This window comes from Pongo abelii, chromosome 18 (genome assembly GCF_028885655.2).
Source record: "Pongo abelii isolate AG06213 chromosome 18, NHGRI_mPonAbe1-v2.0_pri, whole genome shotgun sequence".
NCBI lineage: Eukaryota > Metazoa > Chordata > Mammalia > Primates > Hominidae > Pongo > Pongo abelii.
Window position 1 is genome coordinate 23,586,953 of NC_072003.2, and position 26,892 is coordinate 23,613,844.

The following is a 26,892-nucleotide window of genomic DNA, read 5'->3' on the forward strand; positions in this document are numbered from 1 at the left end:
TTTAAAATATGGGCTGGGGCCAGGCACCATGGCTCACACCTGTAATCCCAGCACTTTGGGAGGCCGAGACAGGTGGATCACCTGAGGTCAGGAGTTCAGGATCAGCCTGGCCAACATGGTGAAACCCTGTGTCTACTAAAAAACACAAAAAACTAGCCAGGCATGGTGATGGGCGCCTGTAATCCCAGCTACTTGAGAGGCTGAGGCAGTAGAATCACTTGAATCCAGGAGGCAGAGGTTGCAATGAGATCACGCCGTTACACTACAGCCTGGGCAACAAGAGCGAAACTCCATCTCAAATAAATAAATAAATAAATAAATAAATAAATAAATAAATAAAATATGTATTGGGTATAGCTTAGCCCACCCTAACTCCATGCACTCTCCCTCTCCCAAAGCCTTTATTCCCTTTTGTTTATGTGGCTTGATGATTCCTGCACCCAATTTCTAGATCCTTCCCACCCTTCAAAATTCAGCTAAAACATTTCTTCCTTTGGGAAGCCTCCCTGTTTCTCAGCTGGATATAATCTCCTCCCACTTCTGAGCTTGTGTATTTCTACTTCCTCTGTTTTTTTTTTTTTAATTTTATTTGTTTTCTTAGAGATGAGGTCTCACTATGTTGCCCAGGCTGGTCTTAAACTCCTGAGCTCAAGTGATCCTCCTGCCTCAGCCTCCCAAAGTGCTGGGATTACAGGCATGAGACACCAGGCCCAGCCTAGTATTTTTTTCTTTCTCTGTGGTAGGAATTTATATGCATATCTCAACTTCTCTATTCTAAAGTTGAGGGCAGGATCTATGTCTGATCACTTCTCTCCTCCAAAATACCTGAGACAGCATATAGTACCTAACAGGTGCTCAATAAAAATTTATTGATTCAGTCCAAAAGTATTCATCATAATCTGCATAACCCCAAATGGAGTTGCTAATGAGCATAGTTTATTTTAGACACTCAAAATGTCAACCTTGCTACAACAGAAATATTGACATAGAGCTATTTCCAATTCCCTACAAAAGCTCTAACCCAGGATGCCCTCATAAACTACAGCGCCTAATGAAATTGTCAGAAGGCAGCTGTAAAGTATTTCTTACACAGAGATTTCTAGATCCATTTAAAGATGACTGATGATATTTGGTGAATACCTACTGTATATCAAATACCTATAAATTCCCCCCTTTTTTCCAGACACAGGAAGATTTTACATTTCCCTTTGAGTGGAATTTTAGAGTGAGATTGGCTTCCACTCCTGGGTTTCTTCTGCTTAGCAAAGTAGACAATCACAATTACATTTATAGATTGGTCCTCTTTAGAGAGCTAACATTGCAATTCAGCACCACTGATTTCTATATTTTTGAGCAAAAGGCCAATTGTTCATCTTTATTACTTCATTTGGAAAACTTCACCTTTTATAACCAGGTAATTTTTAATTTTTGTTACTTTTTTAAGATAAAATGTGCACACGGCATAAAATTCAAAAGAATATTCATTGATTTTTAGGCTATCCAAATTCAGGGAATGCTATGGTGCTTTGAAAACTAGGACTTGGTGTTTTCAGTTTTCTCTCTTTTTTTTTTTAGACAGAGTCTCACTCTCTCACCCAGGCTGGAATGCAGTGGCGTGATCTCGGCTCACTGCAACCTCTGCCTCCCAGGTTCAAGTGAGTCTCCTGCCTCAGTCTCCTGAGTAGCTGGGACTACAGGCACGCACCACCACACCCGGCTAATTTTTGTATTTTTAGTAGAGATGGGGTTTCACCATGTTAACCAGGCTGGTCTCGAACACCTGACCTCAGGTGATCCGCCTGCCTTGGCCTCCCAAAGTGCTGGCATTACAGGCATGAGCCACCGTGCCTGGCCAGTGTTTTTAGTTTTCATTTCGACTTCACTAAAACAGTTTCATGAAAGAAGTTCTTAATTAGGTCAACAAAGCCTTTTGTCTTTAGAGGTGCCCCTTGCCAAGACCAAAGAACAAAAACCCATATCTGCAATGAAACATACAGCACTCCCTCAATATCAAGCCAAAGATTGAAAACAAACCTTTTCCAACCCCCTCCTTGTAACAGAGAGGATGAAAAAATGATTCCTTCTCCCCAAACTGTAAGACATATGTCTTTCATTTTATGCAATTTTTCTTTAAATTTTCTTAACAACTTCTCTACTTCTGTACATTTTTACCAACTTAATACTGAGTTATTATCTCAAGAAATTTTGCTATGTATTTAAGGAAATTATTTTTAAAATTATTCCAATCCACAGCTGGGCTGGACTTTTTAAGATTTTATTTATGGTTTTATATCTCACTTTAAAAATTAAAAAATTGATACCTATTAATTGTACATATTTACAGGATACATATAATGTATAGTGATCAGATCATGGTCATTAGCATATCCATCATCTGAAACATTTACTTTTTTTTTTTTCTTTTTGAGACAGAGTTTCACTCTTGTCGCCCAGGCTGGAGTACAATGGCGTGATCTGGGCTCACTGCAACCTTTGCCGCCTGGGTTCAAGCAATTCTCCTGCCTCAGCCTCCCGAGTAGTTGGGACTACAGGCATCCGCGACCACGCCAGGAAAATTTTTGTATTTTTAGTAGAGACAGGGTTTCACCATGTTGGCCAGGCTGGTCTTGAACTCCTGACATCAGGTGATCTGCCCGCCTTGGCCTCCCAAAGTGCTGAGATTACAGGCGTGGCCTGTAATGCACCCGGCCACATTTACCATTTGTGTGTGTGTGTGTGTTGGGAACATTCAAAATCCTTCTTCAAGCTAAAAGAAGACATTTTTATAAACTAACAACTGCCTGATGTGGGTGCAGGTCAAGCATTTCACTTTGTGCCCTGGCTCACAGCTGAGGACATACATGACAGAATCCTGGCTCTAACCAGGTAACCAGGTTATTCCCCACAAAAGGTCCAAGTGCAGATCCCTGACATACTTTGTGTATCATGAAAAGGGAAACGAGGTCCTCAAGTGACTTAATGACCAGCTCCCTGAGCTGCAGCGACATGAATGATGCCACAGAAGCAAAATATTCCTCAATGTTTCGACAGGAGTCATAGCTGCTCTTGGGAGCAAAATGAATCCAGTGCTCCTTCCGTGAGGTAAAAAGCTGGGCGCAGGTGGGGATCCACCTGTAAAGACAGAAGGGTGTCCATGTGAGAAGCTCTTCTGGGCTCCGAGGCACCCTCTTGCCATGCCCCCTGAGCTCAGTGATGAGGCAGATGGGATCATGTCCCACCAAGCAGCCTTGCAAATCAATACTTTCAATTTCCGGCCCCCTTACCTGCCATGCCTCTTTCTTGGGAAGAAAGTAATAAGATTTGAATTAAGAGGTTATTCTTCCATTGAGAATACCCAAATGGAAAGGGGATATTGGTGGCATGTCCTGCTGAAAGTCTACAGTTTCTTCATTATAATCAGAGATTGGGGTAAAGGGGCATAAGGAACTAGAATGTTCTGTCCAACTTCTCTCTCTCTAGCAGATGCCTGGCCTCTGATTCAAACTTCATAGGGGGAAAGAGAGAATGAGGAGCAAAGAAAGAAAACATGAAAGGAGAAACTCCAGCGTGGCCCTGGCTGCTCAGAAGTTGATTGTAGAAATCAGAAAACCAAAAGAAGAAATAGCCAAGTGTGGTGGCTCATGCCTGTAATCCCAGCACTTTGGGAGGCCGAAGCGGGCAGATCACTTGAGGCCAGAAGTTCGAGACCGGCCTGGCCAACATGGCAAAACCCCATCTCTACAAAAACAAACAAACAAAAATTAGCTGGGCATGGTGCATGGTGACGCATACCTGTAGTCCCAGCTACTTGGGAGGCTGAGGCAGGAGAATCACTTGAACCTGGGAGATGGGAGGTTGCAGTGAGCTGAGATTGTACCACTACACTCCAACTTGAGTGACAGAGTGAGTGAAACTCTGTCTCAAACAAACAAACAACAACAACAAAGAAGAAGAAATAGATGCTTCATTGTTTCTTTCCTCCCACGTCCCCCAGTTTCTAATTCCCGGTGAAAACCACTGGCCTTTTCATCCTTTCGCATCTTTTCTCTGATTGCTAAAAAGGTACTACTCTAGCAATCAGAGAAGCACTACTACTGGTTGTAGTCATAGAGGTATGAGATTTATTGAGCAGCTATTATGTGCCAATGATTGCATCTACATTTTCTCTGCTAACAGAAAACCCATCTGCAGGTATTATTATCACTGTTTTACACAAGGGAATTTCTCTGGCTGTGGAGGTAGTCTTGCAGGCATTTGCAAAGGAAAAAGGAATTGTGTAAATGTATGAAACCCTTTTGCCTTGAAATCTTGAGGCCATTTATCTGGACTATCTGAATATAAGTCATTCAAATGCATTCCCCTGTAACACAGCAAGATATAAAGCAGGGGTCCCCAACTCCTGGGCCATGGACTGGTTGTAGGAACCGGGCTGCACAGCAGGAGGTGAGCAGCAGGTGGGCGAGCCAAGCTTCATCTGTATTTACAGCCGCTCCCCATGGCTTTCATTACCACCTGAGCTCTGCCTCCTGTCAGATCAGCAGCAGCATTAGATTCTCACAGAAGCGTGAACCCTACTGTGAACTGCATATGCGAGGGATCCAGGTTGCACACTCCTTAGGAGAATCAAATGCCTGATGATCTGTCACTGTCTCCCATCACCTTCAGATGGGACCATCTAGTTGCAGGAAAACAAGCTCAGGCCTCCCTCTGTTTCTACATTATGGTGAGTTGTAGAATTATTTCATTATATATTACAATGTAATCATAAAAATAAGGTGCACAGTAAATGCCGTGTGCTTGAATCATCCTGAAACCATCCCCCTGCCCTAGTCTGTGGAAAAACTGTCTTCCACAAAACCAGTCCCTGTTGCCAAAATGGGTGGGGACTGCTGGTCTAAAGGATTCCAGGAGGAGGAAATGGGGGTGACAGCCTCCCAAGGAATGGTGATGGGTGAGTTTCAAGAAGGCAGAGGGAGACTAGGCATGGGGCACAAAGCAGCTGGACATGAAAAAAAGAGGACATGAGGCCAGGCACGGTGGCTCATGCCTGTAATCCCAGCACTTTGGGATTACGGCTAATAATACAAAAAAAATTAGCCGGGCATGGTGGCACACACCTGTAGTCCCAGCTACTGGGGGTGCTGAGGCAGGAGAATCGCTTGAACCCAGGAGGCAGAGGTTGCAGTGAGCTGAGATCACACCACTGCACTCCAGCCTGAGTGACAGAAAGAGACTCTGTCTCAAAAAAAAAAAAAAAAAAAAAAAAGACACGAAAGGATGCCAGTGGGACGACCCCCATGCTGGGTACCAGCTTCATTTCAGAGGGTTTTCAGTCTTTAAGATACCACGGTGCACCCCCACTCGGAGGGCAGATACTGACTTGTTGAGAAGAGTCTGGTGCGCCTCCAGGCAGTGTTTCTGGACCACATCCCAAAATTCCTGAGGCTGCAGAGGCAATTTTCCCGCTAGTATTTCTGCCGTTCGAACAAACCTGAGGTCTCTGAATCTGCCAAAAGAGAGGGAAAAATTTCCTAAGCTAAAGAACGCTTAATAACAAATTCCGCAGGACAGATTCCAAGGGTGTGTGTTCACGTTTCTCAATGAGAGGAAAGTTAAACAGAATCAAATGAATTACAGGATATGGGAAAGATCCTGAGGAGGATATGGGAGGTTGAGGAGGGAGGAGATAAGTCCTAAAGAACGCTTGCAGGGAGGAGACAAATGAGGTGACCCAAGAGTGCTCCTGAGCCTTAGATGTGCCTCACTCTGCATAACCCATTGAAGAGTGGGGCTGTAGCACCAGCTGGAGACTCAGCTGGCTGAGAACTTGGGTATCAAATGGACGAATCAATGTTCTTTACAACAGTGAAGACCCAGAGGCCAGGACCAAGCAGAGCATCTTCATCATCAAATGGAATTCACCCAAGCCTCTGGGTAAGCTCTTGAAGGTAACTTTGAGGACTGCTGTGATTTAAAACAAAGAGTTTATGGATCCCAGCACTTTGGAGGCTAAGGAGGGAGGATGGCTTTGAGCTCAGGAGTTCAAGACCAGCCTGGCAATATAGTGGGACATCATCTCTCCAAAAACAAAACAAAACAAAAGGCCGGGCGAGGTGGCTCACACCTGTAATCCCAGAACTTTGGGAGGCCGAGGTGGGTCGATCACAAGGTCAGGAGTTCAAGACCAGCCTGGCCAAGATGCTGAAACCCCGTCTCTACTAAAAATACAAAAAAATTAGCTGGGCGTGGTGGTGGGTGCCTGTAATCCCAACCACCCAGGAGGCTGAGGCAGAGAATTGCTTGAACCCGGGAGGCGGAGCTTGCAGTGAGCAGAGATCATGCCACTGCACTCCAGCCTGGGGGGCAGAGCAAGACTTGTCTGAAAAAAAAAAAAAAATAGACGTGCCACGTGTGGTGGTGCACACCCGTAATCCCAGCTACTTAGGAGGCTGAGGCAGAAAGATCTCTTGAACCCAGGAGGTCAAAGCTACAGTGAGCCCTGATTGCATCACTGCACTCCAGCCTGGGTGACACAGCAACACCCTGTCTCTAAAAAGAAAAAAAAAAAAAGCTTATGGAGCCAAAAAAGCCTTTTTAAGCCCTCTAACTCTTGTCACTGTGAGGGTAAAGAAAGGCCAACCAGTGAGAAGAAATGAGAGTTTTCTCCACTACGAGAGGTATCCTTTTAACACCTAAGTCAGATTCTATCTGCTCCAAACCCTCCAATGACTTCCCATTTCAGAATAAAAGCGTGCCTAGTGACTGGGGCCCACTAGGTGCTCTGCACCCTGTGCCATCTCTCTTGCTCCTGTCCTGCCTGTCACCCGCCCCCACCATCTCCTCTCCTACCCACCTCCCTGACTCACAGTGTTCCAGGCATGCTCACCTCATACTGTTTCCAGGACGCGCCCACCTGCTGCTGCTTGGGTCCTGTGCACAAGCTGTTCCCGCTGCCCCCAATACTCATCCCCTCGACTTCTAAGGGGCTGACCTCTTCACCTTCCAGCCTTGGCTCAGATGTCACCTTCACAGTAAAGGCTACCCATGGCTGGGTGTGTGGTTGTGCAGGCTCTGCCCCTTCCAAAGGGCCGGAATGGGTGAGTGCTCTGCTTGTCAAGAAATGCACCCTGGGGCTGGGTGCGGTGGCTCACGCCTGTAATCCCAGCACTTTGGGAGGCCAAGGTGGGTGGATCACTTGAGGTCAGGAGATAAAAGACTAGCCTGGCCAACATGGTGAAACCCCATCTCTACTAAAAATTAAATAAATAAATAAATAAATAAATAAATAAATAAATAAATACAAAAATTAGCCGGGCCTGGTGGCGGGTGTCTGTAATCCCAGCTATTCAGGAGGCTGAGGCAGGAGAATTGCTTGAACCTAGGTGGCAGAGGTTGCAGTGAGCCGAGACTGCACCACTGCACTCCAGCCTGGACAACAGAGCAAGGCTGTGTCTCAAAAACAGAAACAAATGCACCCCGGTGTTAGGCTGCATCCATCCCATTAGCGGAACAGGGGTGGCAGGGAGGTTTGTTAGATTCAAACAAGTGTTTTATGGGCAAGCAGCCCCACCACAGCCCCACACAAACCACACTCCCTATCCCCATTACTCTGGCTAATTTTTCTTTTCATTGTACCCATCACCTTCTAACATATTATATAATTTATTTACCTAATATATTTATTGTCTGTTTTCCCCCTAGAAAAATGAACTCACTTCTGTTCTCTACTACACTAAAACAATGCTTAGCACATAACCAGGACCCGGCACCTATTTGTTAAATGAATGAATGAATGAATGACTAAATAAATGGAAAAAAAAAAAAAAGACAAATGAACTCAGTTTGGAAGCCAAGAGACAGAAGAGCCTTTGGACCTAATATATATTTATTTTCTATCTTATGCTTGAGTGACACCTCCTAGAACTATTGATGCTAGAGTTGTCCAGACTATATCGGTAGGGTAGAGCGGCTGGATAAGGAAGAGCGGAAACTAATAAAAAGCTCTCATCAAGCCCTCCACTTTTTTTTTTTTTCTTGAGACAGGGTCTCACTCTGTCACCCAGGCCGGAGTACAGTAGCGATCTTGGCTCACTGCGGCCTCAACTTCTGAGGTTCAAGCAATTCTCCTGCCTCAGCCTCCCAAGTAGCTGGGACTACAGGCACACATCATCACACCTGGCTAATTTTTGTATTTTTAGTAGAGACAGGATTTCACCATGTTGGTCAGGCTGGTGTCCAACTCCTGACCTCAGATGATCCACCCACCTCAGCCTCCCAAGGTGCTGGGATTACAGGCATGAGCCGCCACGCCCAGGCTCTCATTGCTGATTTTTTTGGTTCAGTTGATAAAATTCTTCTAAATGATTTCAGTTCACTTTGGTGCTTCTGTTGCTGGCATAATCTTCCTCAGGGAACCATGAAAAGCAAGTGGTAAAAAGTCTTTCTTCTCAGTGAAGCTATAGGCTCAACAATTTGCCGTCTTTGCTACAAGATCAATTTAAACTCACGTACATGTGATTATCTATTATCTTCTGAACTTCTTTATGAAGTTTCTGGCTATTCATCCAGCTCTAAGACTGACTTCCTCACTAGTTTCTATGTTAATTTATTTTTTTAGCTCGTAAACACGCTGGTACTTAAAGCAATACCTTAATTTGTTGAGCAATTACTGTGTGCCAAGCAGTAGTCTAAGCACTTTTTTTACCTAACAACTCCATGAGGTAGGTATTGTTATGATGATTCCCATTTGTATGTAGAACACAGGGTCAGACTAGACGGTGGCTCACGCCTTAATCCCAACACTTTGGGAGGCTGAGGCAGGAGGAATTCTTAAGACCAGGAGTTCAAGACCAGCCTAAGCAACATAGAGAGACCCTGTTTCTACAAAAAAAATGTAAAAATTAGTCAGACATGGTGGCATGCACCTATAGTCCCAGCTACTTGGGAGGCTGAGGAGAGAGCCCAGGAGTTTGAGGCTGCAGTGAACTCTAATCATGCCACTGCACTGCACCCTGGGTGACAGAGCAAGACCTTGTCTAAAACAAGAAAGCAAGCAAGCAAGCAAGAAACAGGGTCACAGAGAAAGGAAGGAAGGAAGGAAGGAAAGAAGGAAGGACAGACAAACAAACAAACAGGGCCAAACAGAAAGAAAGGAAGGAAGGAAGAAAGGCAGGCGGGGCGTGGTGGCTCATGCCTGTAATCCCAGCACTTTGGGAGGCCGAGGCAGACGGATCACCTGAGGTCGGGAGTTCGAGACCAGCCTGACCAACATGGAGAAACCCCGTCTCTACTAAAAATACAAAAAAATTTAGCTGGGCATGGTGGCACATGCCTGTAATCCAGCTACTAGGGAGGCTGAGGCAGGAGAATCGCTTGAATCTGGGAGGCGGAGGTTGCGGTGAGCTGAGATCATGCCATTGCACTCCAGCCTGGGTAACAAGAGCAAAACTCTGTCTCAAAAACAAAAACAAAAACTGAGGGTGATGTTGTAATGGAGGTAATGCCAAATTAACAATTACTGGTGCTTAAGTTAGATACTGTTTTAAGTGCTTTGGATGGAGTAAGTTATTTATTCCTATTATCAATCCTATAAAGTGGAAACTCTATTAACATTATCGCAAATCTAGAGATAAAGAAAGCAAGGCACAGAAAAGTGATGGGACCACATATTTGCCTGTGAAGCAGCAGAGCTAGGAGTTAGACCTGAGCAGCCTGGCTCCAAGTCCTGCAATTAAGCAGGATATTCCAGTGCTTAGAGACAGGCACGGGGTGCCCTGAGGACAGAAAGGAGGGCCAAGTAAGCCTGCAAGGAAAGGTGTCACTTATAATTCACATGCATATTTGGCCTAGATTTTTTTTTCTTTCATTTCTCTGTGCTGTCAGGGCTACCCCCACTGTGCACAGCAGAATAGGCTTGCTTACACGTGGATGCAATAAAGGGAATGAAAAACAAAGGGAGGGACTTCTTACTCTGCAAACCACAGTTCTTTCAGCCTCAGCATCATAGGGTTCACCGTGTGCAGATGCTCCTCGTTCCACTTCTTGGCGCTCTTGTAGACACTGTGCCAGGGCACAGGGGCCCGGATCACTCTTTGAGGAAACAAGCGGGGGATGCTCTCAATAAAGAGCCGTTTTCTCTCCACTGGGTCCATGAGGATGTAATCAACTACAATGGGAAATGGCAAACACCTCGTTATTAAGCGCTAAGGTTGTGCTCTTAGCTTCAACTCACTTTTTTTTGTTTTGTTTTTAATATAGAGATGGGGTCTCACTATGTTGGCCAGGCTGGTCTCAAACTCCTGGGCTCAAGTGATCCTACCACCTCAGCCTCCCAAAGTGCTGGGATTACAGGTGTGAGTTACTACACCTGGCCTTAGCGTCAACTCTTTTTTTTTTTTTTTTTTAAGACAGAGTCTCACTCTGTTGCCCAGGCTGGATTGCAGTGGTTCAATCTCAGCTCACTGGGTTCAAGCCATTCTCCCGCCTCAGCCTCCCCAGTAGCTGGGATTACAGGTGCCTGCCACCACACCTGCCTAATATTTTGTGTTTTCAGTAGAGACAGGGTTTTGCCATGTTGGCCAAGTTGGTCTTGGAATCCTGACCTCAGGTGATCCACCCGCCTCGTCCTCCCAAAGTGCTGGGATTATAGGTGTGAGCTAGCACACCTGGCCTTAGCTTCAACTCTTAGAATGTAAATGAGCCTCTGTCCATTTGCAAGGGCACGGGTAATCCCCTGGGTATAACTCAACTGGGGAAGCTTCACACTTGGTGTTTGTTTTCTTTCTGAGGGTATCTTACAGGAAGGAGGAGTGTGACTTCACGGCGTGGAGCACTTAGAATCTGGGGTTGAGCCCTGGTAGGATGTCTAGTATCAGGCAGGACAATGAAATAGGATTTGCTGATACCTCATTAGTCACTGATTGATTTCTCACACCAAAATAGATGCACACAAAAAAACCCACCATGGTTGATACCATCCATTATATTTACAAATAGAAGTTTAAAGACCAAATGTTTTACATACTAAGAAAGATTGGTAGAAAAGCTTCATAGAGGAAGTAACATTTGTGCTGGGTCATAAAGAACAAGTAGCAGGCCGGGTGCGGTGGCTCACACCTGTAATCCCAGCACTTTGAGAGGCTGAGGTGGGTGGATCACTTGAGGTCATGAATTCGAGACCAGACTGGCCAACATGGCGAAACCTCGTCTCTACTAAAAATACAAAAATTAGCTGGGACTGGTGGTGCGCGCCTGCAGTCCCAGCTACTCAGGAGGCTGAGGCAAGAGAATAACTTGAACCCAGGGGTCCACCCAGGTTGGTCTCGAAATCCTGACCAACCTCTGCAGTTGCAGTAAGCCGAGATCACACCACTGCACTTCAGCCTGGGCAACAGGCAAGAATGTCTCAAAAAAAAAAAAAAAAAAAAAAAGAAGAAGTGTAGAATCTCAGCTAGGTGTGATGGCTCACGCCTATAATCCCAGCACTTTGGGAGGCCGAGGCAGGAGGATCTCTTGAGTCCAGGATGTTCAAGACAAGCCTGGGCAACATAGGGAGACCCTGTCGCTAAATAAAAAAAAAAAAAATTGTTTTAAACTTTACAAATGTAGACTCTCAGGCCCCAGGTTCAGAACTACTGAATCAGAATCTGCGTTTTAATAAGATCCGCAGGTTATGGGGATGCGCGTGAATATGTGAAGTGCTGGTGTAGACATCAGTGATGGTAGGGGGATGGGGGAATTTGAATTAACAGTTGATGTTTTGGGTATTTCCAGTGGAATCAGGGTGGCAGATGACAAAGTGAGAAGAAAGAAGGTGACTTCCAGGCCAGGCACGGTGCCTCATGCCTGTAATCCTAGCACTTTAGGAGGCTAAGGAGGGAGGATTGCTTGAGCCCAGGAGTTCCAGACCAGCCTGAGCAACAAAGCAAGACCTTGTCTCTACAAAAATAAAAATAAAAAGGAAGGCGCCCTCTACATAGAAGCTCCCCAGCCCCCTTTATGCCCACCAGCCTTACCGATGCTTTTCATGAGGCTACAGTAATAGTCATTCTCCTTCTCCTGCACGAGGACCACCATCAGGGGCTCCAGGAAGGGACTCGTCAGCAGCGTGTTAGAAATCAGCTTTGAAATCCGAACCATCACTTCACCCTCTTCAGGGGCAATCATGTCTTTGCGAATTCCATTGGTCAGATAGTGATAGTATCTCTTCCATAAACAAACCACCAGCAAGAAAATGGTCATGATTGGGTCATGGGCTCAACTGTCCTGCCCATCAGCTGCTAAGGGACCCCATTCACACAGCATTCGTCCGCACCCTTCACTTGCCGTAACCATACATTCTGGGCGTGTCGCTTCACACTCATGGCAAGGAGATCACTGGCAAATTTTCCCCAGGACTTCAGAGGATTCAACCAAAGCCAGACAGATGTCAGTGGGGTATAAGGAAGGATTTGTCAAATACCACCCAGATAGGAACAGTGGAGTGAGTACAGAGTTCAGGGATGGAGGTGGCATATCTGGTGACCTTTAAGAAGAGGAATAACAGGCCAGGCGCGGTGGCTTACACCTGTAATCTCAGCATTTTCGGAGGCAAAGGTGGGAGGATTACAAGGTCAGGGGTTCGAGACAAGCCTGGCCAATATGGTGAAACCCCATCTCTACTACAAAATACAAAAACTAGCCGGGAGTGGTGGCGGGCGCCTGTAGTCCCATCTACTCAGGAGGCTGAGGCAGGAAAATTGCTGGAACCCAGGAGGTGGAGGTTGCAGTGAGCCGAGGTCGTGCCACTGCACTCCAGCCTGGGTAACTGAGCGAGACTCTGTCTCGAAAAAAAAAAAAAAATTAGATTTTCCTGATCCAGAGCTAGAATTTACCCCCCTGAAGCTTGCACTCACTGGTCCTGATTCTGCCTTCTAAGGCAGTTCAGACAAACAGGGTTGGATTTCTGTCTCAAAAAAAAAAGGAATGACAAGCTCCTAAAATGGCCTCAAATCATTCATCCTCCTGAATAGCAATGATCTCCTACAAAACACTTTGATCCTGTGACTTGTAGCTGTCAATGGGGAAAAATATCCCCAAAGTCCAAGATCTATGATAGTTCTTTTTTTTTTTTTTCTGAGACACAATTTCACTTTTGTCGCTCAGGCTGGAGTGCAGTGGCACAATCTCGGCTCACTGCAACCTCCACCTCCTGGGTTCAAGCAGTTCTCCTGCCTCAGCCTCCCAAGTAGCTGGGATTACAGGTGTGCACCACCACACCCGGCTAATTTTTGTATTTTTAGTAGAGACGGGGTTTCACCATGTTGGCCAGGCTGGTCTCGAACTCCTGACCTCAGGTGATCCCCCTACCTCGGCCTCCCAGTGCCGGAATTATAGGCATGAGCCACCACACCCAGCTGATAGTTCTTATCCAAGCAAGGGCTTTTGAGTTTCGAAAGCAACATAAACACAAAAATGAAACAAAAATGGCCAGTGGAACCTAGTGACTTCAGGAAATTTTGTATATTTAGGGTTTGCCTTTGAGCTGCTGTATGGCTGAGTGGCTCTTGGAATGACTAATTTCAGATAGAGGAGAAGCACAGAGTGTGAGGAAAGGGCTTGAAGTCTGTTTTTAAGTTTCGGATCAGAAGAGGTTGCTGGTCAGGCACAGTGGCTCCTGCCTGTGATCCCAGCACTGGGAGGCCGAGGCATGTGGATCACCTGAGGTCAGGAGTTCGAGACCAGCCTGGCCAACATGGTGAAACCCTATCTCTACTAAAAATACAACAATTAGCCAGGTGGGTTGGTGCACACCTGTAATCCCAGCTACTCGGGAGGCTGAGACAGCAGAATTGCTTTAACCCAGGAGGTGGAGGTTGCAGTGAGGCAAGATTGCACCACTGCATTCAAGCCTGGATGACAGAGCGTGATTCTGTCTCAAAAAAAAAAAAAAAAGAAAAAGAGGTTGCTGCCAGCCTCTTTACTATCGCCTCTCTCCAACGTTAGTAAAAGCAGCTGCTAACAGGGGAGTAGTGCGAAGCTTTTCTGATTTTAAGAACTGCCTGGGTACAGGGTGGGGGTAAAAAAGTGCTTGCTAAAATGCAGATTCCCAGGCCCCCTCTCAGGCAGTTAGGGTGTTTAACAAGCACCCCAGGTGACCCTTATCTTCAGGCAAGTTGGAGAAATGCTGCACAGCTCTTAAGAACACAGAGACTGTCCCGGCATGGTGGCTCACGCTGTAATCACAGCACTTTAGGAGGCTGAAGCGTACGGATCATTCAAGGTCAGGAGTTTGAGACCAGCTTGATCTACATAGTGAAACCCCATCTCTACTAAAATACAAAAATTAGCTGGGCGTGGTGGCAGTTGCCTGTAATCCCAGCTACTCGGGAGGCTGAGGCAGGAGAATCGCTTGAACCCAGGAGGTGGAGGTTGCAGTGAGCCAAGATCGTGCCCCTGCACTCCAGCCTGGGTGACAGAGCGAGACTCCCTCTCATAAAAAAAAAAAAGAACACAGAGACTTTGGTATCAGCCAGACCGGCTTTAAGTCTTAGTTTTGTCTCCTACCCTATAGCCCTTAGCACATTGCTTAAACAGTCTATACTCCACTTTCCACAACTGGACAATAGAGATAATCATAGAATCCGGGTCTCGAGTAGGGTCAAGTAGCTATAGAGGGTTTAGCATGGAATTTTGCCAACAGCACATAGTCACTGTGAGTTTTTATTAATCATTTTATTATACACCCTAAACCCACAAGACATTTGCTCTAAAGTTTTGCTGTTCTTTTAAGACAGGGGTTGGAAACTCCGATGTCTACCTGGAGCCAGGCAGGTAATGTTAATAAGTGAAAGTTGTCTAGACCTAAGAAAATAATAAGGAATGGTGGGAACTATGACAAACTGAAGAGTGTATTTCTGATCTAAAGGAGGTAGCTACTGCTTAGCACCAAATATTTTAGTTTTCTCAAGAGAAGCTGGAAAATGTAGCTTACGTGAGACTTTCCTCATGCTTTTTTTTTTTTTTTTTTTTGAGACAGGGTCTTGCTCTGTTGCCCAGACTGGAGTGCAGTGGCATGATCATAGCTGGGATACCTGAAGTGTCAGAGAAGGGGACCAAGGGATAAGCTGTCTTGTCCTAGAAAGGATTGTGAATCCCTCCCCCTACCCTTTTTTGGAGACAAGGTCTCACTCTGTTGCCCAGACTGGAATGTAGTGGCACAATCATAGCTCACTGCAGCCTCAGCTTCCCAGGGACAAGTGATCCTCCCACCTCAGCCTCCCAAGTAGCTGGGACCACAGATGCATGGCACCATACCCAGCTAATTTTGTAGAGATTGGGTTTCTCCATGTTGCCCAGGCTGGTCTTGAGATCCTAGGCTCAAGTGATCCTCCCTACTCCTCCTCCTGAAGTGCTGGGATTACAGGCATGAGCCACCATGCCCAGCCACCTCATTCTTTTTTTTTTTTTTTGAGATGGAGTCTCGCTCTGTTGCCCATGCTGGAGTGCAGTGGCTCAATCTCGGCTCACTGCAACCTCCACCTCCCAGGTTCAAGCGATTCTCCTGCCTCAGCCTCCCGAGTAGCTGAAATTACAGGCACCTGCCACCATGCCTGGCTAATTTTGTTTTTTGTATTTTTAGTAGAGGTGGGGTTTCAGCATGTTGACCAGGCTGGTTTTGAACTCCTGACCTCAAGTGATCCACCTGCCTCAGCCTCCCCAAGTGCTGGGATTACAGGTGTAAGCCACCATGCCCAGCCGCCTCATTCTACAGGCCAAATTCAGCCTATGATAGAGATCCCAGATAAAATATGGGATGCTTTGGGATATACTTATACTAAAAAGTTATTCATTACCTAAAATTTGAATTTAACTATGTGTCCCATTTTTTGTCTTGCAAAATCTGGCACCCCTAGCCTATAGGCCACCATTTTGGCAACTTATATTCTAAAACGACCCAAGGTATCAATTTGCATCACTTACTAGGGCAGAGAACATGTACACACACTCTTTCTCTCTCACTCGCACAAGCACACAAACATGCGCCCTCTTCAGTAGCCTGTCTAGGGTCTAGACTTTGGTGTTTTTCAAACATTTCCCAAGTGATTCTGCTGTTCTCCCTGAATTTAGAATCACTGAGATGCTGAGAGTAACCCTCAGCAAATGGCGGGGCAGGGGGCAAAAGGAACGTACCTCCAGGTCCGATTCAGACGGCTTCTTTTCTTTACTTTCCATTTCCATCTCCTGCTGTAACATGACATCGAGCTGCTGTTCTGGACTCATTGGTCTGCTTCCTGGGAACGTCAAAGATGTCTTTACCTCCTTCTTCATGGGTGAGAAGATTGACGTCTTCAAGGCCAACTTGATCCTGAAAAGTAAACACAGCTCAGCCCTTGGTGTTTGATTCTCCGGAGAGGTGCTGTGGTGTTGCCTACTTTCCCTAGCCTGATGAGTGTGGTTCTGCAAATAGAAGCCTCTCTCCTCTGTGTCATCTAACGGCATGTGTGTATACTTCCAAGATGACCCTAACGACTGAACACCTCATAGGTATTTTAGCATGGTTTTGTTCAGTTGGTTTATTTTTGTTTACAATCTCAAAAAGCCTGGCCAACATGGTGAAACCACGTCTCTACTAAAAATACAAAAATTAGCCAGGCCTGGTGGCACGCACCTGAAATCCCAGCTACTCAGGAGGCTAAGGCAGGAGAGTCGCTTGAACCCGGGAGGCAGATGTTGCAGCAAGCTGAGATCATGCCACTGCACTCCAGCCCGGACAACAGAGCAAGACTCTATCTCAAAAAAAAAAATTTTTTTTGGATTAAAGTGATTGGTGGATAAGAATATGATTATCTGGAAATGCTTTGAAGCCAAGAAGCAGAGTGTGGCTTTAGTGAGACCACATCCTTCTTCTGTTCAGCCCACTGTCCTGCCTTCTCTGGTGCCCACAGTGACATCTTACCTAGTGGAATCCTCTTTGTTTCTGGAGGAAAACTTTGTTTTCTTCCTCATGGGCTCTGATGAGCTTCTATTTGCTGGAAGAATGGAGAAGAAAGACATCAGTGATGGGCAATGGCCTTGGGCCATTCTCCGTCCACAGGTGCATGACTCTTGGAACAGTCCAGGAACACACTAAGGGGAGCCGACATGGTATGGTGTGACCAGGCAGGAGATGTGGGCTCAGGTCCCATGTGCATCACTGATTACCTGTGTGACCCTGAAGAACTGGCGTCATCACTCCGGACCTCAGCTTCCTCAACTGTAAAGTGGGGACATGCGTATCTTCCATTCATTCATACATTTGGCAAGAATTAATAACTGCTTGTTTCATGTACTCTCCAATATTGTATGCTCTATTTTCTAAACACTGTTATATTACTGTTTAATATTTCTCTTTAAGTAGACTTGGGCATTTAAACTTAGTACATTTAGCCAGGCATGGTGGCTCACGCCTGTAATCCCAGCACTTTGGGAGGCTGAGGCAGGCAGATCACCTGAGGTCAGGAGTTCATGACCAGCCTGGCCAACATGGCGAAACCCCACCTCTACTAAAAAATATAAAAATTAGCCGGGCATTGTGGTGAGCGCCTGTAGACCCAGCTACTTGGGAGGCTGAGGCAGGGAGAATTGCTTGAACCCAGGAGGCGGAGGTTGCAGTGAGCCGAGATCGTGCCACTGCACTCCAGCCTGGGCAACAGAGTGAGATTCCGTCTCAAAAAATAAATAAATAAAATAAAAAATAAAATAGGCCAGGCACGGTGGCTCATGCCTGTAATCCCAGCACTTTGGGAGGCCAAGGCAGGCAGATCATGAGGTCAGGAGTTCGAGACCAGCCTGACCAACATGGTGAAACCCCCCGTCTCTACTAAAAATACAAAAATTAGCCAGGCATGGTGGCACACGCCTGTAATCCCAGCTACTCAGGAGGCTGAGGCAGAAGAATCGCTTGAACCCTGGGGATGGAGGTTGCAGTGAGCTGAGATAGCACCATTGCACTCCAGCCTGGGCAATGAGAGCAAAACTCCGTCTCAAAAAAATATACATAAATAAATAAATAAATAAATAAATAAATAAATAAATTAAATAAACAGTACATTTATTTTTAAAATAAATTTTGATTATCACAAATAAAAAAATAAGTACATATTTATTGCAAGTAGAAAAACCAATATCATTTGCAATAAATAGAAGGTAGCTACAATTAATTCAATAAGTGATATAAAAACTATATTATTAAACTTTAGTTAGATATTACTTCCTAAAGTGTCTTCTCAAAATAGTCTACACATAACAACAATACAAAAAACTTCTCAAAATAGTCTACACATAACAACAATACAAAAAATCCTCTTTTTTTTGTTTGTTTTTTTTGGGACAGGGTCTCGCTCTGTTGCTCGTGCTGGAGTGCAGTGGCATGATTTCAGCTCACTGCAACCTCAACCACCCAGGCTCAGGTGATCCTCCCACCTCAGCCTCCTGAGTAGCTAGGAGTACAGGCACACGCCACCATACCCGGCTAATTTTCCTATCTTTTGTAGAGACGGGGTTTTGTCATGTTGCCTAGGCTGGTCTCCAACTCTTGGGGGCAAGCGACCCTCTCAATCAACTCAACAATCGAGGTACAGATTCACAAAATGGAAATAATACAGCAATAACAATATTGCTCCAAAATAAATTTTTAAGATCCTCCAACTACAAATGTATTTTAATGAATAATAAGCAGAAATCAACTCAAGCAAGGACATGAATAACAGACACCAGTGCCACTCTGAAGAAAGCATCTCAGTACTTTATATTCAAAGACTCTGGCTTGTCTGAGAATTTTGGGGACAATGAAACCTGGGAGGCATTAGCACTAGTTCTTCACATATATTAATAATTTTGGACTAAGAAAATTATTAAAGACTGCTACAGACTGAATGCTAATGTCTTGCCAAAATTAGTATGTTGAACCTTAATCCCCAGCATGATGGTATTTGGAGGTGGGACACCTGGGAGGTGATTGGGTCATAACGGCTCCATCTTATGAATGAGATTGTACCTTTATAAAAGAAACAGCAAAAAGATTCCTCACCCCTTCTCCCATGTGAGCACACAGCAAGAAGATAGAGAAGACAGATGTCTATGAATCAGGAAGAGGACCCTCATCATAGACTGACTCTGTTGGTACCTTGATCTCAGACTTTACAGACTCCAGAACCACAAGATATGAATTTCTGTAGTTTATAAGCCACTCAGTTTATGATTCTTTGTTATAGCAGCCCAAAACGAACTAAGACGATGACCATGAAATTAGCAATTAGAGCAGCAAACTTAAGGTTCTGTGTATCATGATCTTGAACATTTGGGCATTAATTATTTGCTACATGTCCTTAAAGCAGGAACATGCAAAAGCAGCATCCTAGAGACTGGGTGTGTATGTAATACACAAATAACACTGGTAAGAACCACTTGGGAAAAAAAAATCCTCCAAGTGATATTGAAAGGGCTATGACAATAAGAATGGAATCAGGATTTGGAGAAGGGAGGTAGCAAACCATAAGTAATCAGAAAATTTGAAATGGAAAGATAGTCATTTAAACACTCATTAGACATGAAAAACTCAAGACTGAACAGAGTTGAAGAGAAAATTAGTAAATTGGAAGACATAGTTAAGAAACTCACCCAGACGTAGCACAGAGAGAAAAATGAAAAATATAAAAATGAGTTTGAGACAGAGAGCAGATCAAGAGTGCCAACATATGTCCAACAAAAATTACTAAAGGATACCCTGATGCCGATAGACCTATGCTTGGTGGGAATTAAATTAATACATACAAGGTGCTGTGGTGAGCAGCTTCCAAGACAGCCCCCAATGATCCCCATCTCCTGGTAACACCCCTTTGTGGTGTAATCCTCTCCCCCTGAGTGTGGGCTAGAACTAGTGACTCCTAACAAATAGAATGTGGCAAAAGTGACAAGATGTCACTTCCAAGATTAAGTTCCAAAAAAGCCTATGGGTTCTCTCTTGCTGGCTCTCTTTCTCTCCCCCTCCCTCGCTCTAAGGGAAGCCAGAAGCCATGTTGTGAGTTGTTCTAAGGGAGAGACCCATGTGGCAAGAAACTGGTGTCTATGGCCAACAGCCAGCAAGGACCTGATGACATGAGTGAGCTTGGAAGAGGATCCTTCCCTAGTTGCCTTTAGATGATGGTGGCCTTGGTGTATGCCTTGATTGTACGCTAGTGAGGGGCCCTGAGCCAGCACTACAAATTCAGCCATGCCCACGTTCCTGCCCCACTGAAACTGTAAGATAATAAATACTGGTTCTTTTAAGCCACAGAATTTTGGAATAACTTATCATGCAGCAAACAATAACACAAGTACATAGAATAGTGCCTGGTATATATAAACGGTCTATAAATGTTAGCCATTTGCAATCATTTCCTCCATAGATAAGGAGGAGAGTGAGGTTTTGCAAAGTTCTCCAAAGTTAGCTTCAGCAAAAGGGGAGCCAGGATCAGAACCCAGGAGTAAAAAGTTCACTCCAGGCCAGGCACAGTGGCTCATGCCTGTAATCCCAGCACTTTGGGAGGTCGAGGCAGGTGGATCACCTGAGGTCAGGAGTTTGAAACCAGCCTGGCCAACATAGTGAAACCCCATCTCTACTAAAAATACAAAAAAAAAAATAGGCAGGTGTGGCCTGTAGTCCCAGCTACTCAGGAGGCTGAGGCAGGAGAATCACCTGAGTCTGGGAGGTGGAGGTTGCAATGAGCCGAGATCATGCCATGGCACTCCAGCCTGGGCGACAGAGTGAGACTCCATCTAAAATAAATAAATAAATAAAAATTTCCTTCAAAGCCCCATTCTGCAAGGGTATGACACTGCCACAAGTACCTGATGATGGCAGCCCCTGACCGGTCCTGTCCCTAGGGACATTGATGGTGGCCGGTTGGTAGACCTTCAGCAGGTCTTTCAGCTTCAGGTCCTGGGCCATCAAGGAGTAGTTGTTGGCGATGGAATCACTGGGTCCACGGTGGTGATGCTGCTCTTTGAAGGGTGCAGCCAAGGTCCATGATGTGCGTTGCATCAAGGGCGGGTAAAAGCTGTGTGACATGACAGTCTGTGAGGGAAGAAGTGCAGAGTGAGACACAATGAGGAACATCTCTCGATGAGCCTGAGTTCTGCTCACACTGAGGCTCACGAGAGTTCCAACTGCCTTATGCTATGTTTCTGCCTTCTGCACATTCAGTGGAAAGATTGTCTGAACAGACACCAACTGTACTTCTCTGACCATTGTGAGCATGAATTCTGATGTCAGGGATAATAGCTTTCATTCACCAGTAACTCTGAGGCAGGTAATTGACATCTCTGGTCTTTATTCCTTATGGACATGACTACAAGGTACGAGCAATTACCCTCATTTTACAATGAAACATGCAGAAGTTCAGAGAGTTTAAATAACACAGCAGATCAGTGGATGGCCAGATTCTAACTCACCTTTGGACAATGGCATAGCTCTCTCTCCCACACTTCTGCAGCCTCTTCTGGGGGCAAAAGCGACCAAAGCTACTAATCCTACTTGTCAGGTCTGTTTGACTCCCCACCCTCAATGACTACCTGCCAAATACAGAGAGAAGTGGGGGACGCACTTCACCTCCTCACCCTCAACAGAAGAGCTGGCAGCCAGGTGTGCATACCTGATAGAGTCCAGACGGTTCCTCATTAGCAGAAGCAGGCAGAGGGGGCAGCTCTGGCTGCCCCTGGGAGTGGCTCATGTGATGTATGGAGTCACTTTTGGCGATCTGCGGGACATGGGAACAAAGTCACCCTTCAGAAATTAGGGAAGATTTGCAAGCCTCTGAGTTGTTTAGGACTAAAGAGGTCCCCAGGAAAGGTTTTAGGTCCAGAGTTCCGGACCTAAAACAAAACACCCCTCTCATTCCCATCCATTATGTATGTTTCATTTATTTAAAAATTGACAGATAAGGGCTGCGTGCAGTGGCTCACACCGGTAATCCCACCAGTTTGGGAGGCCAGGGAGGGTGGATCACCTGAGGTCAGGAGTTTGAGACCAGCCTGACCAATATGGTGAAACCCTGTCTCTACTAAAAATACAAAAATTAGCCAGGCATGGTGGCATGTGCCTGTAGTCTCAGCTACTTGGGAGGCTGAGACAGGAGAGTTGCTTGAACCTGGGAGGTGGAGGTTGCAGTGAGCTGAGATTGCACTCTGAGATGTATTGAAGTGTATATACATTACAGAGTGACTAAATCTAATTAACATATGCATTGCCTTGCATGGTTATCTTTGCAGTGAGAATACATCCACTGTCATAGCATTGTTCAAGAATATAATATATTGTTAATTAGTCATCATGCTGTACAACAGATCTCTTGAACTTATTCCTTCCATCTAACTGAAATTTTATATCCTGTGACCATCTCCCCAACCCTTCCATTCCTGTTTCTTTTTTTTTTTTTCTTTTTTTTTTTTTTTGAGATGGAGTCTTGCTCTGTCACCCAGGCTGGAGTGCAGTGGCACTATCTCGGCTCAATGCAACCTCCGCCTCCAGAGGTCAAGCGATTCTCCTCTCTCAGCCTCGCAAGTAGCTGGGATTACAGGTGACTGCCACCATGCCCAGCTAATTTTATATTTTTAGTAGAGATGGGGTTTCACCATGTTGGCCAGGCTGGTCTTTAACTCCTGGCCTCAAGTGATCTGCCCTCCTCGGCCTCCCAAAGTTCTGGGATTACAGCCAACACGCCCTGCCCCTGCTTCATTTTTTAATCATTCAGTGTCTCCTCCTCGGATTCCCTTCTATGAGCAAATTTGGATATTTTTCCCCAGTGGAAGAGCCCAAATTCTGAGGACATCCCCAGTACCCTATCCTCAGGTATGATTAAAGGAGGTGACTTTAAAAAAATTGACTCTTGCATTTTTTTTCTTTTTTCTTTTCTTTCTTTTTTTTTTTTTTTGAGACAGAGTCTCACTCTGTTACCCAGGCTAGGGTGCAATGGTACGATCTTAGCTCACTGCAACCGCTGCTTCCCAGGTTCAAGCAATCCTCCTGCCTCAGCCTCCCAAGAAGCTGGATGGGTGCCCACCACCATGCCTGGCTAATTTTCATATTTTTAGTAGAGACGGGGTTTCACCACATTGGTCAGGCTGGTCTCGAACTCCTGACCTCAGGTGATCTACCTGCTTCGACCTTCCAAAGTGCTGGGATTACAGGCATGAGCCACTCCACCAAGTGGACTCTTGCATTTTCACATGTGCAAAATTCCACAGAGAAATTCATTCAGGCAGTGGCACTGAATTTTCTGTGTATTTAACACACACATAAGCAACTCTTTATGCTTCCTGGGAAAAGGAAAAGTGTTATTTCAACAATGTGGGTGTTGAGTCCTCCATTCCAACCAATGAGTGCATACTGTGGAGTGAGCCTCAGGTAAGGGTAAACTTGTGGCTCCCACAGTCACTCTCAGATTCGAAGTGCCCCTCCACTTCTCCTGAGCAGAGAAGAAAGTGACTGCATTATTGAATGAGATCACATGTGGTTTTGTCTTAAGACTTAGCTCCTATGTGCAAAACAACCACTTCACCTGGAGCTAGTGAGGGAGAAACTCCAATTTGTTCCAACACTGGAAGAAAAACTGTTGGCCTGGACTTACTGAGAGGTGCTGCTTTTCAGCACTTTAAAGGTGGTTTGATGGATTTTCAAGGGCAATTTTGGTTCTCTGTGATTTTCACCTTAGGCAATGACTTTGGACTTAACTCCTAGATAAGATAAGCCAACATTGTATCAATGTGATTTATTTGGGTGTGCAAATCATGACATGCAAGATCATTGATGAGGGTGGGATGGGGCAGGGGCATATGACTCACTATTAGCTGTCCCTCTGCCCCCAACCCCTTACAGATGACTGAAATTAACCATCATTATCTCTCCCGGAGCACCTACCTCATTAAATAACAACAGAAAAACAACAACCGCAGCAATAATATCTACCATTATTCCAAACTATTATGTGCCAGGTACTGTACAACCTCATGAGATTTTTTTTTGATATCCGCATTCTAGCTGAAGAAAATGAGGCTGAGAAGATAGGTAACACGTTCCAGCCATGTAATTGGCCAGCTTGCCTTCTAAGTCAGTGACTTTTTTACTCATTATTATTATTATTATTATTATTATTATTATTTTGAGACCAAGTTTTCACTCTGTCGCCCAGGCTGGAGTGCAGTGACACGATCTCGGCTCACTGCAACTGCAACCTCCACCCCCTAGGTTCGAGCGATTCTCCTGCCTCAGCTTCCTTACTGCATTATGCAAACTGACAGAGATGCTGTTCTTGGGATAATGAAGAAAGCAAACCATGAGCATTTTGCAGGACACAATGGAAAGAGGGAGAACCTCTGTAGAAACAAATTAAACTGAGCTATGTCATAGTCTCGGACTAAAACAAACACACAAACAATCATAAGTACGCTGATAGCAGAAAGCATCCCAGTCTGTGGATCAGGAACACATGGGGCATACACAACATGAGCAGATCTAGGCATCAATTGCAGAATGGGGCAAAAAGAGTTTTCTTGGCAATAAATGGCTAAGAATCCTCTGTGGCACCTTCAAGAGGAGATGGAGATTCTCATAAGAACTAGCTGGTTGTGCAAAATTGTTTGTTAAAAATTGGCCAGCCGTGGTAGCTAATGTCTATAATCCCAGCACTTTGGGAGGCTGAGGCGGGTGGATCACTTGAGGCCAGGAGTTCGAGACCAGCCTGGCCAACATGGAGAAACCCCTTCTCTACTAAAAATACAAAAATTAGCCAGGCGGTGGCGCACACCTGTAGTTCCAGCTACTCAGGAGACTGAGGCAGGAGAATCGCTTGAACCCAGAAAGCAGAGGCTTCAGTGAGTGAAGATCACGCCACTGCATTCCAGCCTGGATAACAGAGAGAGACTGTTTAAAAAAAAAAAAAAGAAATTAATGATTAAATCTTCTCTTTGGTAAATTTCAAGGAGCTTTCACTTCAGAGCATATTGGCTTAGTTATTATCTACAAATCCACTTTAGTTTTATGAAGTTTCTATTTAAAATGCTCCTCTGGGCATTTCGCTGTATGGCAACCTGGTGATTCAACACAGATACAACAGAGATTCTGGAACCTAGATTGGGTAGAACTGTCACTTTGGGCAGCTTATTGCTGATTACACATGTTGTATGCATGTTCTTCATGGAGGCCATTCCCAAATGTTCATCTGAGGACGTGCTACACCAGAATCACTCTGGTCTTAGATAAAAATATAGATTCCAGGGCCCCACTCCAAATCTTCTGGATCGGAATCTAGGAGTGGGGGACCAAGACTCTATGTTTTTAAGATGCTCCCCGGAATAGTCTAATGTTCAGCCACAGTCGAAAACTGATGGTTGGAATATATGGTCTAATGGGCTTGGAAGGGAAGGAAAGGGAAGAACGGGTGTCTATTCCTGAATTTTTCACAGCAAAACTTGAAGATTTCCAAAAGTCTAATTCAGCAAAAATGATATTTCAAAGGAGACAACAAAAAAATGTGATGAATACACTTGTTCAGTCAAGGGCATCTAACATGCCAATTGGCCCTCTTCCCACATATTCCCAACACATTAAAAATACAGGTAAATCGGCCAGACACAGTGGCTCACACCTGTAATCCCAGCATTTTGGGAGGCTGAGGCAGGCGGATCATCTGAGATCGGGAGTTCGAGACCAGCCTGACCAACATGGAGAAACCCTGTCTCCACTAAAAATACAAAATTAGCCAGGTGTGGTGGTGCATGCCTGTAATCCCAGCTACTCAGGAGGCTGAGGCAGGAGAATCACTTGAACCCGGGAGGCGGAGGTTCAGTGAGCCAAGATTGCACCATTGCACTCCAGCCTCGGCAGCAAAGAGTGAAACTCTGTCTCAAAAAAAAAAAAAAAATACAGGTAAAACAAGAAACATCTTAAAATTTACACCTACCTTCTGAGATGAGCAATCCATGTCACCCATGGTGTCCACTCTAATTGTAGCTATTTTTTAAAAATGAATAAAGAGCTTTCAGCTTCTCCAGGGATGTGCCTCTCCTATCCAGTTGGTCTGAAATTCACACTTCCTTATAGCATAATGGGGATGACACCAACAATGGAACTTTCCAGATGTTCTGAAAGCTCTGTTCATGAGGTTGCCTCTCTGAGGTCATAGACTTTGGCCCACTGAGGAGTTCCCTGGTAGAAGAGGAGAGAAAGGGAAGCTAGAGATAAGGGGACAGCACTGGGTTTCTGCTGCGCTTTTGGCTCTGGTCCCTACTCCTCCAGCGGCGGCCACGCTTCCTTTCCCTCGAGTGCTTCTCTCTTGGAAATTTTCCAGAAACACATTGAGTTCACTGCAGAGGAAAGACTGAAGCAGAGTTACACATTAATACAGAGAAAAGGGAGACTCACTGCTCCAAACAACATCCTGGCAGCCCGAACTGTTCTCCCTCCTCCTCCCTGGACTCTTAACGCTGGCAGTGCTTGTATGCAGGCGCTGGGCACAGTAACCAAGTCTCGGCGTCTGTTGCTAAGGGAAGGAGGGGCCTCTGTGGTGCCTACATACAAGACTGGGCATGACCTAGCTCTGTGAGCTGGTGTCTCCCTTTGCTGGAGGCCCAGGTGGGCAGCAGGAAGTGTTGGTGACAGAAGGGAACATGGGAGGGTGTTTAGCAATGTTCCAGGAATAACAGAGGCAACAGCAATAAAAGACCTTTGGAGAGGTCGAAAAGCTCAAAGTATGGTGGTTAAGTTCTTGGGATCTACAGTTGGACAGGTCATACTTCAGATCCTACTCTTCTCATTAATTAGCTGTGTGGCTTGGCAAGTTGCTTAATCTCTCCAAGTGTCCTTTCTGTCTGTAAAATGGCAATAATGTGAGTCCCTAC

At 45.3% G+C, this 26,892-nt stretch overlaps 1 protein-coding gene across 1 annotated transcript in view; it reads right to left on the reverse strand.

Annotated features, from left to right (window-relative positions):
• DNAH3 (dynein axonemal heavy chain 3) overlaps positions 1-26,892 on the reverse strand; it is a 218,456-nt gene that overhangs the window by 183,157 nt on the left and 8,407 nt on the right. The window contains exons 2-9 of the mRNA XM_054533552.1: positions 21,651-21,755; positions 20,848-21,073; positions 16,937-17,009; positions 16,171-16,345; positions 12,015-12,204; positions 9,970-10,165; positions 5,381-5,506; positions 2,937-3,132 (exon numbers count right to left, since the gene is read on the reverse strand). Of these exons, the coding sequence (XP_054389527.1) occupies positions 2,937-3,132; positions 5,381-5,506; positions 9,970-10,165; positions 12,015-12,204; positions 16,171-16,345; positions 16,937-17,009; positions 20,848-21,073; positions 21,651-21,755 (1,287 nt within the window). The remainder of the gene's footprint in view (positions 1-2,936; positions 3,133-5,380; positions 5,507-9,969; positions 10,166-12,014; positions 12,205-16,170; positions 16,346-16,936; positions 17,010-20,847; positions 21,074-21,650; positions 21,756-26,892) is intronic.